The sequence below is a fragment of the Hyperolius riggenbachi genome, chromosome 8 (genome assembly GCF_040937935.1).
Source record: "Hyperolius riggenbachi isolate aHypRig1 chromosome 8, aHypRig1.pri, whole genome shotgun sequence".
Classification (NCBI taxonomy): domain Eukaryota; kingdom Metazoa; phylum Chordata; class Amphibia; order Anura; family Hyperoliidae; genus Hyperolius; species Hyperolius riggenbachi.
In genome coordinates, this window is record NC_090653.1 from 79,660,088 (window position 1) to 79,676,639 (window position 16,552).

At 43.6% G+C, this 16,552-nt stretch overlaps 1 protein-coding gene across 2 annotated transcripts in view; it reads left to right on the forward strand.

The window, feature by feature from the left end:
• Positions 1 to 205: 205 nt before the first annotated feature.
• LOC137528952 (G-protein coupled receptor 4-like) overlaps positions 206 to 16,552 on the forward strand; it is a 119,230-nt gene continuing 102,883 nt past the window's right edge. Inside the window, exon 1 of one of the 2 annotated variants that reach the window (XM_068250764.1) lies at positions 206 to 440. Coding sequence is in view for 1 of the 2 variants with exons in the window: in XM_068250763.1 (XP_068106864.1) it covers positions 7,185 to 7,213 (29 nt within the window). In the remaining variant the exon portion in view is untranslated. Of the gene's footprint in view, positions 441 to 7,115; positions 7,214 to 16,552 lie in introns of those variants that run through there. The other variant, XM_068250763.1, reaches the window with a different exon arrangement.

Consider the following 16,552-nt stretch of genomic DNA (forward strand, 5'->3'; position numbering starts at 1 on the left):
TGCTTCCACCCCTGTTTTGGCTCCTTTTGCACGTTGAAGAAAATAGTTGATTGCAACTTGCTCTTGTGCTGATTTGCGCACACCTATTGCACTGATTTCATCTGATCTGCATTCAGGCATTGATGCCTAGCATGTCAGGACAGTTCACACAGCATCCTGCTTCCATAGTGTTCCAACAAGTGACTTTTCAGGTGCTGCAAAGAGTTAAATGGAAAAATTCTAAACATCGTACAGTAGAGGTGCCTGCAGCAACTTGGTGAGGGGAGGACCTGAGCCATTCATGGGGTGGGGGACAGCATCTAAACAAGGCTTCTGTCCAATCTGGAGCAGCTGGGTGTCTTGTTACTGCTTTCTGGCTGAACAGGAGTTCTGGCTCCTCACACAAGGCAGAAGTCAGGAAGGAAGGGAATAGTAGAGTGTATATCGGCTTCCTCATACAGGTAAGTGCCCTGCTGTGCTGAACAGCTACCAGCATTGTATGCGAATGGCAAACCCTCAACTCCTATGATTTACCAATCATGCCAGTCAGTTACTGATATGGAATTAGGCAGTGTACCTATAGAGTGTAAGCTGCATAAACTGCTTCAGATTGTACAGTCTGTGGTACAGTTAGTTAAGATGGTGTCATGAGATTGAATTATGTTGTTTTGTTACAGCATTAGATTGTGAGCTCTGTTGCATGGCATCTTCCTTTTATTATGATTAGTATATTTATGATAAGATCTGGGGTGTGTGCAATAGAATACATTATTTGTGGAAGTGGTTTTATATCCTATGAAGTGAAAGCAAAATGATAAAGGGTGTTGTCCTGGGCTGCTGCCTGGTACTCACCTTCAATTTTGATTGGCCGACCAATTTTAGCACCTCCGTGTAGTGTGTCAACAAATATTGAATACTATAGGCAGATTGTGTAGGTAAACCATACTACATGGAGGTGGTAATATTTGCAGTGATTGGCCAATCATAATTGAAAGTGTGTATCAAGCTTTAGATTGTCAAATGATTATATGCTCTGCTGTATGGTGGAACAGACTGCAAATTGTTCGTTTTTTCAAGCTGATGCACTTGTGTTTGTATTTTGTACTGACATTGCCCTCAATCTTGATTGCAAGCTCTTTGACAAAAGCTTTGTGTCGAATCAGCTGTATCTGCAAGTCCTAGAGCTTATGTTTTCATGCTTCCCACTAAGGGGATCCTGTGTATGGGCTGGTGCGCTTCTGAGCGCTTTTAAACAGCTAGCACTTTTTACAGTCTAATGCTGGGCATACACGGATAGATTCTGCGGCTCGATCAGCCGCCGGATCGACTCCTGCCGCGTCCCCTCGTGCGCCTGGATCGATTCCCGCTCGTTCCTTACCTTCCGCTCGTTTTCCGCTATTGTCTGCCCTCGGGTATCGAGCGGGGAACCGATCCGGCGGGCAATCGTACCTGTCGGAAATTATCAATCGAGCCATCAGCGGCTCGATTGATAAGAAGAATCTATCTGTGTATGCCCAGCATTAAACAAACTCTAGAACAGAGCAATTTTCCAAGCATTTTTTGTTTGTTTGTTTGTTTGTTTTTGTTGTTTGTTTTTATTACAAAAACTGTACACTTCCAGCTCTACTATACAAAAATACTACACCAAAACGCTCAAAAAATCGCTAGGCATAACTAGAAAATCACACGGGACATGGATAAAATTGCTTAGAAAAATCACTTCTAAAAATGCTTAACCGTTTGCGATTACGTTTGCGCTTTTAGGTGTGCACCAGCCCTGAATCACATTTGTAATCTGGTCTGGAGAAATGGGTTCTGATTTTTCTTTTTAGAAATGCTTGAGCATGTATTATTTATTATGCTTATCCAGTATGGATAGAATTCCAGTGTTTGTAATGCTGGAGCTGTACGGTTGAGGTGAGCTAGCGTTTTAAAGTCCATGGGGAACAGTTCACCAATCACAGCACCGTCTACAACCTGAAGCATTCTAATTGGCTGAATAGTGTGGGCGTATTATCATTTCTACAACCCATCTGAAACCTAGCAGTTTGAGAGGGTGTTGACCACCCAATCATCGTTAGCGGAATTTTCCTATGAACTTTCAGGGCCTATTAACACTCGAGCGCTTTTTTTTTTTTTTTTTTTTTTTTTTAATTATTATTTATTTATTTATTTTTGTGCCTCCTGGCGTTTACCTGCGCATTACAGATTTTTTGTAAAGTGCTTTTGCAGAGCGATTCGTTTTTTCAGTTCCTGACGTCAGTCAGGAAGTGAACTTTCACCCAGAAATGAACAAATACAATGTATTTATTCATGAAAGCGCTGGGGAAATCGCTATACAAAGCGCTTTTTCAATGGCTTTTTGGGATTTCTCTATACCTTCCATTGAGACAAATCGCCACCCCCCAAAATGGTACAGGCAGCGCTTTGGGGAGTGGATCGTAATCGAACTGCTCATATGTGAACACTCATAGGGAATCATTGCACAAGCACTTTAGGGCGATTTTGAAAATCGCCGGCGCTTAAGAAAAACTCAAAAGCGCCCTTAGTGTGAACAAGCCCTAAATGTTCCTAAAGTTTGGTACACACGTCCAATTTTGATTGGCCGATTTTACCAGTTTGACCTCCACAGTGTCTGGAGTTGCAGAATATTTAGCTGTACAGTTTTATTACTGAAAGTTATCTCTGGTTGTGTAATTTCTTTATCATATGTTCAGCCTATGTTGGGCAAGTTTACTTTGGGATCACTTTAATGTAAATATTTGTTCAGTGCAATTTATAAATCTGTATGAAGGCAGGGACTTGTGTTTTAGATTACATTTGTCTTTCACGCCATCCATGCCAGTGGCCATGTGTTTCACCGCAGTGTTTTGCCACGTGTTGCTGTGCGCTGTTAGATTATTAACCACACTGAATTTGTCAGCTCACAGAAATGAAACGTCTTGCTTTCACAGAAATGAGTGCAGCCATGTGGTATTGTTGTTATTATACAGTATTCCTAAAATGTAATATGAGTAAAACACAACTTATCTTTCCACTGTCTCTGTCCACATCTCTGCCTTTATATCACGTTCAATGTTAATGACACCCCCATAACTTCAGTTCCCAAAGCATGTTGCTTAGGGGTAATATTTGACTCCCTATGTCTTTTATTCCTCACATTCACTCCCTAATCAGCTCGTGTCCTCTCCTACTCAAAAACCGTGCCTCTGACCTTTTCTCACTCAGGACACAACTAAAATGTTAGTACACGCTCTTATAATATTTTGTTTGGACTGTTGTAATATACTACCAACTAACCACCTGGCACCACTCCAATCAATACTGAACTTCTCAGATCTGCACGCAACCTTCTTTTATCCTCCTCCTAGAATCACCTGCTCACATACACGTATACAAGACTACTCACATGCTTCAACTCACCAGAGAATGCCCTTTCACAACACATCCATCGCTCTCCAACCTTTGAAATCTTTAAATTCTCCCTCAAAACTCACTTTTTGCGACAAGCATACTCTCTGCTTTAGACCATGTTGTACCCCTTACTAGAAGACATAAAGATCTGCTTGGCGGATTGCTCAAACCCAGTCTTATCAGCTGAACGGCATACTGTAGACGCCCGATTTGACATCCAAACGACCGGTCGTTTGTGAAAATCCGACGTGTGTACGAGCCTTAAAGGACAGGAGATAAGCATAGTGAATTGAGGCAATTGTGTCCATATCAGGGGCGTAACGTTAGGGGAGCAACCTATGCAATCACAGGGTAACCCAGAGCTGTGGGGGCCCCCAACTACTAACCTTCCCTTCCTCTGATACAGGGCCATACTTCAGATCAGGTTTTGTGGCTACACTTGTTATGGGTGTGAAGATCATGATGGCCACACTAGTTTGATGACCCTTGTGAGATGAGCTCCAAGGCTGTGAAGGGCACCAAGGGAAGGGGAGGACAGGGGTGTAAGCATTGGGCGGGGGCTCAAATTTTTTGCTTGGAGGCCCCATGAATTGTACATATTCCGGAGGTTTATGTTTTAGTTTCATTTGATTTATAATTTCTAGGTGCACTGCATTTCTGTTCCACTGATAATATTTAAACTTGTTTATACAAGCTTAAACGAATCTAGACTTACATCTATATTCAACTCAATAATTACTTGCTCTATTTCTACCATTGGGATTGCATTTTCTTATAGCATTTACCTGATTCCTGTTATATTGCAAGTGTTATTCAATATACCCTTTTTATTGCCAGTTGTAATGTAACTACACTGAAAAATTTTGCAATAAAGCTTGAGTGAAAGAATTGTATATATTCCTGTATTTTCGGGCTTATGTACCTTCCTCCTGAGGTTGGGCACATGTTTGAAGTTGAAGCTCCGTAGAAAAAAAGGATGACATTTATTTATTTATTTATTTTGCCGGACTGCGCCCTTCTACTTCATGTGAAATGCAAATGCAATCCTAGCTTTGTCTCTAATTATCTGTCCCCTTAAGCCACATGGTATTGATTGAGTGGTAAAATCTAGCCTGCAGGTGTTTCAAGTCTTTTCTGTAGGGTGCAAAGCTGAAACCGTAAACTGAACAAAACCTAAAAGATTCTTTTTAAGATTGTATCCTTTTATTAAGCAAGACTCTGGCCCTGACAGCAAGATATGGTGTGACAGACTTTGCTGTAAGCTGTACTGACTTGATTTCCTTCTATCTAGACCATGCATGTCAAACTCTGGCCTGTGGGCCAAATCTGGTCCTCAGGGCCATCAAATTTGGCCCTCAAGTGGTTTCCCCAGTGTGCATTATGTTTGGCCTACTCTAGACTACTAGGTAAGCTCAAATGGAGGTGGAGCACTAGAACACCAGGGAAGCCATGTGGTGCAGGGAGGGGAAAACACTAGACACCAGGGAATTGGCATTAGGAACTTTGATTCTATACCTAACTATCTGGTAGTTCACAAGCAGAGAAAGAGTTGCACACCATAACTGAATCCAAGGCCCAGGACCGGTGAGCGTAAATATGAAATTCCAATGGTGGTGGATGGCGCACTAAATCTTGTGTACAGACCATCCACAGTCCTGTTGCTGGGTAAATGACCATTCGGACACAGCGGACATGTGAGGTACTTTACTCAGGGCCGGAGCTACCATAGGAAAAAATGGGCAATTGCCCCAGAGCCTGTAGGGGCCCCCAAGGTGTCCCTTCCACATCTTAACTGTTGCTCCCCAGGGACTCTGCAGAGTCTGTTAAGTTGGGAGGTTATTGGGGAAGGGTCAGCAGCCAGCTCAGGAGCCCAGGAGGGAAATTTGGCTGCAACAAAGGGCCTCTAATGGCGCTTTTTGGTTGGGGGGTGTCTTTTGGGGGGCCACCAGGCTAATTTTGCCCTAGGGCCCAATTGTTACTTGAAGCGGCCCTGACTTTACTGCCTTTATCCTCATAACTTCTTTTGTTGTGCTGATCGCATCATTCATTATGGTTATGCCATTGTTTATATATGCAAATTGCCATGGAGAAGTGGCAGCAAATTTGAATTGTGGGTGTGTAAGTTTGCATTACAGTACTTACCTGTCATGCACTGTGTAACGTTAACACCATTCTTTTAATACCTTGACAAAGAGGACCCGCCGAGGCCCTGAAACGGTCGTTGGTGACTGGAATTGAAATCTGGTGTATTATGTGAATAAACCACGTTTATTTTGACTTGAGTGTGTGGATCTCTTGGAATTTAACTATCTGGTAGGGTGCTGATAGATATTAGATGACAGGCACCAATTGAGTTTGGTTGCCTCTGTTACTCATCCTTCACAAGAGAAGTGCTTGTCTCCGCTTCTGTGGCACTGAGCTAAAATACTGCTCTGAGGATGGTTGGAATGAGCCTCTATCCCCTCATGGGCTTTTACAGCTGCATCAAGGCTAGAAGGATTCTATCCATATAGGGTCCACAGATCCCAGTAAATGCTTAGCATGGAATCAAATACTGCAACACTCCACACACAGTTTGGTGTACAGTTACTCTTAAATACTCACTAGACTACATCCAGTAGTTTATAAATAGTACATGAGCAGGATATGGCTGTGCTCTGAGGTGTACATACCACTCAGACAATGGATTAATACAGACACTAGATTTAGTTGAAGCAATTATTTGTGATCTTCTCGAGTTAATGCCTAATGCTAGATACACACAATACAATTTTCTGACTCTGATTTACTGTCAGATCGGCTATTTCCAACAGGTCCGATCTGAATTCTGATCGATTTTCCATAGAAGTGAATGAAAATCGATTGGACCTGTTGCAAATAGTCAATCTGATAGTAAATCTGACAGAAAATTGTATCGTGTGTGTAGATAGCATGACATCAGTACAGGTGTCTTATGATGTCATACCACTGCCCAGTCACTAAAGGACTTGCAGCTACCTACTACTTCTATTGTTGTTGTCCATACAGCACCGTACCTCCTGTTTCTTTGTTCATAACATTGTCACCTGCAGAGATCACCAATAACAAGTGCTCCAGAGGGCCCTTTACCACTTGGCAGGCAAGCACAATCGTGCTGCAGTTGCGATTGTGCAAGCTTCTTTTCCCACTTGCCACAATTGCTGCGTGCAACCTTCAAACAAAATGATTGCGCCAAGAATCGTGCAGGCTGGTAATTGCGTTTGGGCAAAAAAAAAAAATGAAGCAAGCTAGTGGAAAATAAGCACCATGATTTACATGTAAATCACGGAGCTATTGCGATCGGCAAAATGGATCAGAAGCGCATTGCATGTAGTGGAAAAGGGCCCAGATAGCAATTTCTGAGGGTCAGTACAGAGCTTACAGAGGAACTTTACCAAAAGCTAGCAGTAGGGTAGTAGGGTAAAAGAAATGCATTGCAATGTGAGAAGTAAAAAAAATAGAGGATAGATCAAGAAATGCTCCATATTCACTGTGTAATTCGTTTATGTTGTTTGATCCACCATAAGCCTGCAGGTCATCATCTGTACTACTGGCAGACGTGGAAAAAAAACCACAGCACCAACTATCATTATCTATAAACACGCCCACTAACAATGTGATAGACTATATATCTGCACAGAGGGAGTTACTGCTGCTTGGCAGTTGGAAACAGCCGTTATTTCCCACAATGCAACCAGGTTCACAGACAGGAAACTACAGTAACCCTGACATCACACTGTGGGAGGGGTTTCACCACAATATCAGTGACACAGATGACCCCGATTGATCAATTCGAGAAAAGGTAAAGATTTCTTATGGGAAAGGGAATATTGGCTACTGACTGGGATGAAGTTTAGTCTTGGGTTAGGCTCGGTTCACATTAGGCTGTTTTCAGCCTACATTCCGCTCTGATAAGCGGAACGCAGCAGCTGCAGCAATGCTTTCCCTATAGGAAAGTTCACATTGCTGCGTTCCGCTCATTGGAGCGGACGTTCTCGACATGTCGGGACCTTGCGTTCCCGCTCCGTGAACGGAACGTAAGCGTACGGGCGGATGCGTCCTAATGTGAACCCGGCCTTAAAGTTCCATTTTTAGTAGGAAAATGCACACATCGGTACCTAGACAATGATCAAGGTTCCCCTAATTTACTGGGTGGGGGAAAGGGGAACTGTGCACTTCCTGTCGGTATGACAGGTATGAGCATCACTTGTAAAAGGCGAGTCATGTAATAGTTATCAGCTCTGGTGATGCGAGATGCTAGAGACCTACGTAATTAAGCATGCTGGGAAATTTTTTTTGAGTGTCACACACAGAAAAGGCAAGTCTTTTCATGAACCGTTCATATCAAGATGGACAGGGTTGTTTTTTTTTGTTTTTTTTTTTTGTATTATTATTTATTTAAAGGTAATTTATAGTTAGGAATTTACCCTTCTATAGTCACTCTGAAAATGTCCATTGACTTTGGCCATAGATGGCAGAAAAAAAACCCCAGTATAAACATCTGTATTGTGATCCCTACACTTCATTATGTATGAGGGGGAGAAAGCAACACTTTAGAAGCATATTTTGACCCCAGTTAAAGGACAACTGAACAGAGAAGGATATGAAGGCTGCCATCTTTATTTCTTTATAAACCATACCAGTTGTCTGGCAGTCCTGCTGATCTATTTGGCTGCAGTAGTGGCTGACTCACTCACATCTGAAACAAGCATGTGGCTAATCTAGTCAGACTACAGTCATAAACATCTGATCTGCTGCATGCTTGTCCAGGGTCTATGGCTAAATGTATTAGAGGCAGAGGATCAGCAGGACAGCCAGGCAATGTGCATTGTTTAAAAAGTAAATAAATATGTCGGCATCCATAGGTACCTCAGTTCAGGTGGGTTTTAAGTTAGTTAAGCTAAGCCCTGGAGCTTCCTCTCTGCTCAGGAGTAGTATACCCGTGAGGAGCTGGTACCTGCCTAGGAAGGCTCCCCACCACCACCACCTACTTCCTTTTTTTTTTTTTTTTGTTTCTCTGTCAAGTCCCTCACCGGTGCTTATGTCACAGCTGCAAAGTACAATTCCAACTCCTCTTTATACTCGCCATAATCCTAAAGGGAGGGAATGAGTTTGTTTGACAGGATCACTACCCTCTTACAAGAGCCAGTATTGGGAGAGGTCGCCAAACATTGCTGTATGAAGATAATTCACCACCACACAGACTTCAACACTCAGGGCCGGCGCTACCATAGAGGCAAAGGAGGCAGCTGCCCCAGGGCCCCAGAGCTTGTAGGGGCCCCCAGTGGCTACAAGAGGAAAAAAATTTTTCAAATCGGCATTATAGTTTTTGAGAAAATCGATTTTTAAAGTTTCAAAGGAAAAAAAATACACATTTAAAAAGCTGCCGACTTCAATGGTTAATAGCAATTGCAATTGCAATTTGCAATTGCAAATTTGCAGGATATGTTAAGGGGATCATTAGGAATAAGAAGAAAAAACAATTTTTCAAAAAGACCTTATAGTTTTTGAGAAAATCGATTTTAAAGTTTTGAAGGAAAAAAGTATACTTTTAAATGCGGTAAATGTAACTTTTAGTAGCAAACCTAACGGTAGTGTAATTTTACATGCATCAAACGAAAGCGCAATAAATTTCCTGACAGGGTTTCCAGGGGGTCTAAGCGCAGCCGCAGTGCTTTGGCTAGGGATCACTATACAGCTGCAATATGGCTGTATGAAAATCCCTGGCATTTTTTACTATTTTCCTGAATTTTTTTTTTATGTTTAGAGTGTGGGAATTTAAAAAAAAAATTATGTGGGGTCCCCCCTCCTGAAACTTTTTAACCCCTTGTCCCCCATGCAGGCTGGGATAGCCAGAATGTGGAGCTCCGACCGATTGGGACTTTACACCCTGACTATACCAGCTGCAAAAAAGGTCCCCTAATGCCGATTTTTGTTCTGGGGTATATGTTGGGGGGGGGGGGGGGGGGGGCAGGTTTATTTTGCCCTGGGGCCCCATTGTTGCTTAAACCGGCCCTGTCAACACTGTGTTGATTATCAAGGAATATTGACAAACACAGCAAAAGAGGTACAAAGCAACCTTTTTGGAGAGGTAAATGTCCCCTAGACTCCCTATTGGTCATTGTTTTCCCTCTGAGACGAGCTTTAAAAAGAACCAGAAACACCAGAAAATGTTGTTGGCCTAAGGGAACTAACAAAACAAAACAAAACAACCCTACCAAAAAGCCCTGCAAAGTACATATTTGTCTTCTCAAAAGAAGTATTTACAAATTTTACCTCCACGTGAGCAGGATTCACTACAAAATTTTTGGGTGGTTTCCTTATTCACCATAACTTAATTAGGTACCCTACAATAGTACTTTAATAAGTCCTACAATGGAGCCACACATAAATGCTAAAACTGCCTGAAACAGCTGCCTGCAAGTTTATGGCTCTAAATGTAATAAGCCATAATAGCTCTGCTATAAACCAGCTATTCTAGACACAGCTGACTAAAGCTGAGTACCCACCACAAGACCAGCAGAGGATGGGTCGTGGTCACTGTAGATTCCCAGATTCGACGAGCAATCGTTCCCCGATCCATCCTTTACCACACGAACACGCAGCGGCTGCAAACTGATTGCTGTGTTTTGTGCAGGGGTCGAAGCTATCGCCCACCATGCAATCTGTTATGACAGCCGCAATCCCCGCACATCACAAAAAATGATTGTGTAATTGTGAGAACATACCCTCAGATGCTAAACTGCAGAATAGATCATTCACTGCCCGTATTTAGAGACAAGTGTCCATCTTAGGCTACCATAGATAATAACCAAGCCCCCAGAGCCATTATACAAATATATAACAAATTTATTAAAGGACTTAACCCAATAGCAATGTAAAATCAATTAAAACAATGCAGTGCACAGGTTACACAGTTTAAAACAAAGTAAGTCAAAAAGCAGGTAACACTTTAAGTATGGGTTCTTTTCTGTATACTACATATGCTGGCGAAAGAAAATGTGTGCACATATCTCCACCTTCTGCAATAAGATCAAAAAACACCTATGCATATGAAAAGTTCCAATGGAGTCTTACCCAATCCTGCAAATACTGGTCCACTGCTACCTGTGCCCCTTTACACGTTCCATGAGCCTGTCACTTCTCCAGAAGGTGATCAGATCATTCACTGCAAAAAAAGTCACCCCTCGCTGATAAAGTTGCTGCAAAAAACGTGGTGTGGGTACGGACCTTTAGAATGGTATGAATGCAAATTTTACCCACTGTTCTCATACAAAGCAACCTTGCTAATTGTGCATGTGGAGGTAAAATCTGCAAATCGACCCAGTGCACATCGAGCGGTTTTTGATGCGATCCTCCGGCCGCATCCACCTGTCAAACCGCCTGGTTAATGTATCTCAATGAGATGGTTCACACCGGTCGGTATGAGGATTGTAGCAAACCGCAATCTGCATAGGGAAGGAGGGAGGGAAGTTACTAGGGGAGGGGACTGAGCCGCCTTTCCACCATCAAACACCTGTAGGCATTTGCCTACAGTGCCTTATGGTAAATCTGGCCCTGCTGTCATCGATATGGAATCGCACACAATGTGTGGAAAAAATGCAGTTTTTTTTTTTTTTTCCCCCAACGCTGCGGTAAATGCACATTTCTCCCACTGCTCTGCGATTGTGCATTGGGAAGCATTATGTGCGTTTTCGCACTGCGGACAAATGCACACGATGTTGGGCAAGTGTGATCCCTACCTTCACTCTTCTATGGGCAGGGGAAATCTGTCCAGGCAGGAAATGGGAGAAATGACAGAGGCAGCTGCAAATATGGCATCATTTGTAACTATGGAATAGTTAGAAATCTTGATTACAGCTGCCCTACATTCCTACACAGGATTGGACTGGGCCACAGTAGTACAGTTTTTTTCCCTCGGTGGGCCCCCCTCCAGGTCTCTGGTGCCCCCCCCCCCCCCTCCAGGTCTCTGGTGGGCCCCCCCCCCCCCCCCCTCCTTGTCTGACAGAGCTCCAATTGCTGCCTGCAGCACAAAATTCTCTTCTCAGTGCTGTAATCACTCATGCTGAGACCAGTGGCGTAGCTAAGGAGCTGTAGGCCTCGATGCAAATTTTACAGTGGGGCCACCCAAGCACTCTATACATAACAAATGATACAACGCACCAAAACCTGCCAAGGACAACTACAGTGTCAGAGGTGCAAGAAAGGGATGGGAAATAGCTTGTTAGGCCTGGGGCACACCAGAAGAGTTTTTCTGAGCGTTTTGAGTTTTTAAATCTGCTGCTAATGTTATCCTATGTGTCTGTGCACACTGGAGCAATGAGGTTTTGTAAAAAAACCCATAGCATTACATTGGGAAGAGCTTTTAGAGGTTTCAAAAGCTCTTCCCAATGTAATGCTATGGGGTTTTTTACAAAACCTCATTGCTCCAGTGTGCACAGACACATAGGATAACATTAGCAGCAGATTTAAAAACTCAAAACGCTCAGAAAAACTCCTCTGGTGTGCACCAGGCCTTAATGATTACCACTGTTCAAAGTATCTATAGAAGTGATTATTATGAGCAAAGGACCAATAGAGAGGTAATACTGTAGTTGAGGGAGGGCCCTTCGGGGCCCCTTTGGCCCAAGGGCCCCGATGCGGTCGCAACCTCTGCAAAGTAGGACATTACTTTATATTGAAGGAGGGGACTGGGCAGCAGTGTCTCTGAATTACAATGCCCCTAAGATCATGTACATTTGGTACTGTCCATAATACATCATGACCACACCCACCTTCCGGTGCATGGTCACGCCTTTTTTTCCTCCGCAATCATGGGATGTGTGGGCCCCAGGTTGAAATTTCTTTGGTGGGCCCCCAGTGTCGCAGTCCGACCCTGTTCCTACAAAATCGAGAAAAGGCCCAGTTGCTTTGGATAAAATGCAAAAGTTCTGCAGACAGCTCTTCTGCAAAAGTCACTAGTTGGCTTTAGTTCTGTATGCAGCAGAATCTGTTATGGTGAGGTCACAACTTTGGGACTAGTGGCAGCCAAGTCAGAACAGAATGTGTGGCCTTTTGCTGAAGACTGAGGCAGTGCTAGAGCCTTTCTGTTGACCACTATTCATTTAGCAATGCAATAGTTACAAAATTGTACTAAGCACAATTTATAAGTACAGTTCTCCTTCAAAGGCCAACCATACCATAGTGGAAACTATAGCAAACTGTGAAATATGTGCTTTGCCTGGTATCCATTCCCCCTCCTCCGCAAGTTCCCAGGCCTTCTGTCTGCTATTTGTTACAATGTTGTGAAGGTCTTGTTCTGAGGGAAGAAACTTCACTTCCTGTGTATTTGTTACACTGTTTAATCTGCAGCCTCAGGAATACTTTAGGCAAATTAGCAAGAAATTGACCATGAACACTGCTTGTCGCTACAGAGATGTGACCATATTTGGGACGGTATTTACAAATATTGTGAGCATTGTAGTGAGTGGCTAAGAAGATTCAAGTTGCCATTTGTCGGTCTATGGTGCTACAAGTACCATCCACAAATATTAAGGCTAGTTTCACACCAGGACGTTGCGTTTTAGGGGACGTTATGGTCGCATAACGTGCCCCTAACGCAACGCCTGGTGCTCTCTAAGGTGGACGTCAGAGTGAGCCGCGTTGTGCAGATCACTCTGGCGTCCGTGATTCCGTGATGCGCACTCTTGTGCGCATGCGGCATCACGTGGTCCCGCCCGGCCAATCGCCGCACAGAACGGCCGCTCCAGGAAGTAAACACTGCACGTCACTGAGTGCAGTGAATATTAATTAGCCATGTGCCTGGCCGCTCTCCGCTCCTTCCCAACGTTACTGAGCATGTGCAAGCAGTCTAACGCGGCTCTGCCGCTTACAAAGTACTGCATGCAGTACGTTGTGTGATGGCGCAGCGTTACTGTGTAACGCAACGTGGGCACTGTGAACGGCCCATTGATTTTTCATTGCTGTGCGGTGGGGTGCGTCCCACTGTGAAACCAGCCTAAATGTGTGTACTAAACAGAGACATTATGTTTTCGTAACTCTATAGCAAAGGGGAAAAGTACCTGCAAAAGTGTAATTCTCATTAGATTTCACGCTCATTGGGCTTGATTCACAAAAGAGTGCTAACTGTTAGCACGGCCATTTTCGTTTGAATTTTCGCATATCGCGGATTTTCGCGCGAAACGGTTTTCGCACGAAAAGTGAATTTTCACGTAAAATTTTGGGTTCGCGAGAGAAACCTGTTATCGTTTAGCGCAAAAATTCGCGAACGCGCGCAATGCGAAAATTCGCGCGCAAACGGCCGTGCTAACAGTTTGCACTCTTGTGAATCAAGCCCATTGGCTTCACGCAATAACTCTGTGTAAAGTGTATTGATATGTAACGCGCCATAACCACTAATCATAAAGAGTCATTAGCTGAATCAATAATACAATACAATACAAAACAATAACATTTGTAAAGCGCTTTTCTCCCATAGGACTCAAAGCGCATAGTTGTGTCTCAGATTAATACAGGGTTGCAGGCTGGGTTGTGTTACAGAGGAGATAGTCAGATGTTCATGAATGCCAGACTAAAGAGGTAGGTTTTCAGTTTAGACTTAAATGCTTCCAGGGATGGAGCTGTCCTGATTGGGTGTGGCAGGGAGTTCCAAAGTGTAGGGGCAGCATGACAAAAGGCTCTGTCTCCAAAGGTTTTGAGGTGGACTCTGGGGGTGACCATGGTGTTGCGTCCTTTTGATCTAAGATTGTGGGGGGGGGGGGGGGGGTGATGCAGTTGCAACAAGTCCTTCCGGTATCCAGGGCCCAGATTGTGCAAGGATTTGAATGTCAGTAAGCCAATCTTAAACAGAATTCTCCATTTTATCGGTAGCCAGTGGAGTGAGCTCAGGGTTGGTGTTATGTGGCAATGGCGGGGTTGGCTCGTTAACAGCCTTGCGGTGGCATTCTGTACTAATTGCAGGCAGCGTAAGTCTTTCTTATGCAGGCCTGTGTAGAGGGCGTTGCAGTAGTCTAACCTTGATGTGACGAAGGCATGGACTAGGGTTGGAAGATCCTCTGAAGGAATTAGGTGTTTAATCTTTGCAATATTCCTTAGATGAAAGAAGGAATGTTTCACAACAGCTGAGATTTGATTCCTGAAGCTTAATTTCCTATCAATCAGTACTCCCAGGCTGCGCACACAGTCTGAGTTTTTCAGGTCTGAGCTCACTATCCTTAGCGGTGTTGGTTGAGACTGGGGCTGCTTTGCTGTTGAGCCCTGGCCCTCGATAACAAGTACCTCAGTTTTGTCAGCATTAAGTTTTAGCCAATTCATATTCATCCACTCCTGAAGCTCAGCTAAGCATGAGTTTATTTGAATCAGCGGTATAGCAATAGATAAAGCAGCCATAGTGACAAGTTCTGGGGACAAGTGGTGCTTCAAGTACACTACCAATTTAGGTTGTTGTTTTTTTTTTTTTTGGGGGGGGGGGGGGGTTGTACTCTTTCACCCTGTGATTTCCCATTTGAGTCTGAATGCAGTGTACATTGCCATGTATATTTGAATCCATTGGATAGGGAACCTTGCCTAATGGTAATGTAATGTGGCCCTAGGCAAGGAATAGATTTTTATGTGCTCCTTTTTAGTAAGATGAAGTGGAGAGATGAAGGTCATAGAAAGTGGCAGATGAGCCCCTTGACACCCGCTAGGCCTCAAGCCCCTGCCTAGGTTGCCTGGTGGATGATCCTGCTCTGATTAGAAGCTGCCACTGTGATAACTGCACATGATATAAGGGTAATTTCACATGGAGATGTTTTGGCAAAATGTCACAGGCATAGTGTACTTAACCGCAATCTGCAAAGATTGTGTTTAATTTCCCTAGCACTCAGTGATATGGCCCTTTCCCTAAAACCTTTGGCCAACCCCATGTTCTGTGTATAAAATAACGTTTCATCATCCAGCAATTGAAGTACTAAAAAGTAGGCTAACCTATATTTAAGGGTGAGACAGTGGTGGGGAGATCCGTCCTGTCGAATCTTATCAGTCGAGCCGCATCAGCGGCTCAATTGATAAGAAACATCGCCGCCGCATCTACGCGTGTAGATGCGGCTTTAGAGCTCTGAGTCCCTTTAAGATCAATGGCCGTCTGTAATGTATAATTTTCCCAGCAGTGTTATTGCAAAGTGACACAGCAAGACCTATCTGTAGGTGTATTTACCTTTAGGGTGATGGAGAACACACAGCATGGGGGACCTATTAATGGGGGAAATTGTGACCAAGGACAAAAGATTCCTTAGAAACCGCCCGGTCTTGTTTACTGTTAAGCCAGCCGGAGGCAATTAGATGTGTTGTGGCTTATTATTGGAGATCCAATTCCTGGCAGCCCTAAAAGTGACTTCCTGGTGCTTCAGTATCAGGTGCTGTGTTTAGCAGCGTGCTTTTGTTAGCATTTTCATATTCCTTTGTAGATGGTATTTGGAAATTTCAGTCATCCTGAGGCATAGGATTGCATAATAGAACATACTGTGGGCGGAGCTTTAAGTAATTTGTATGTAAGGAAGTCATCTGCCCCTATCGAGGACTCATATTTGAATAATCAACAGGAAGTGAACTAAACATACAACTGTCATAGATTCCTAGAAACGTATCATTAATCAGGGATGAAGAAAATGTCAAGGGTGGGTGTGGCAGTGAATCTGAACACAGGTCCACAAAACTAGGTCAACATCAATAGTTTCCACAAGTTTGCTGTATGCCCTACATTAGAATATTTCCTCCTTCTGTCAAAAAAAACATGCTGAACCCTTCTCCCACGGTCCACCCCACTCCCCATACTGATCAATTGTTTCAGAATAAATGTATTCAAAATGTGTATTCAAGAAAAAAATCGACCAGCGATTTATTTTATTTTTATTTTCACGAACAATTGTTTCCACGATCTCGCAATGTGGGTCTGTGTGCGCGATTAAGCAAACCATGTTCTGTGATGCGCATAGCAATTATGGATGTAATAGCGGATCGGGTCTTTAAGATCCCTTAAGACTTACCCCATGGCTCCTGCGCAAAGTGGCGCAATCATCTGAACTCTTGTCATCGCATGCTGGCGCATGTTCCTGTGGGTAGGATCGGAGAATGCTCGCACATTGCAACGCTGAGGCGTCCC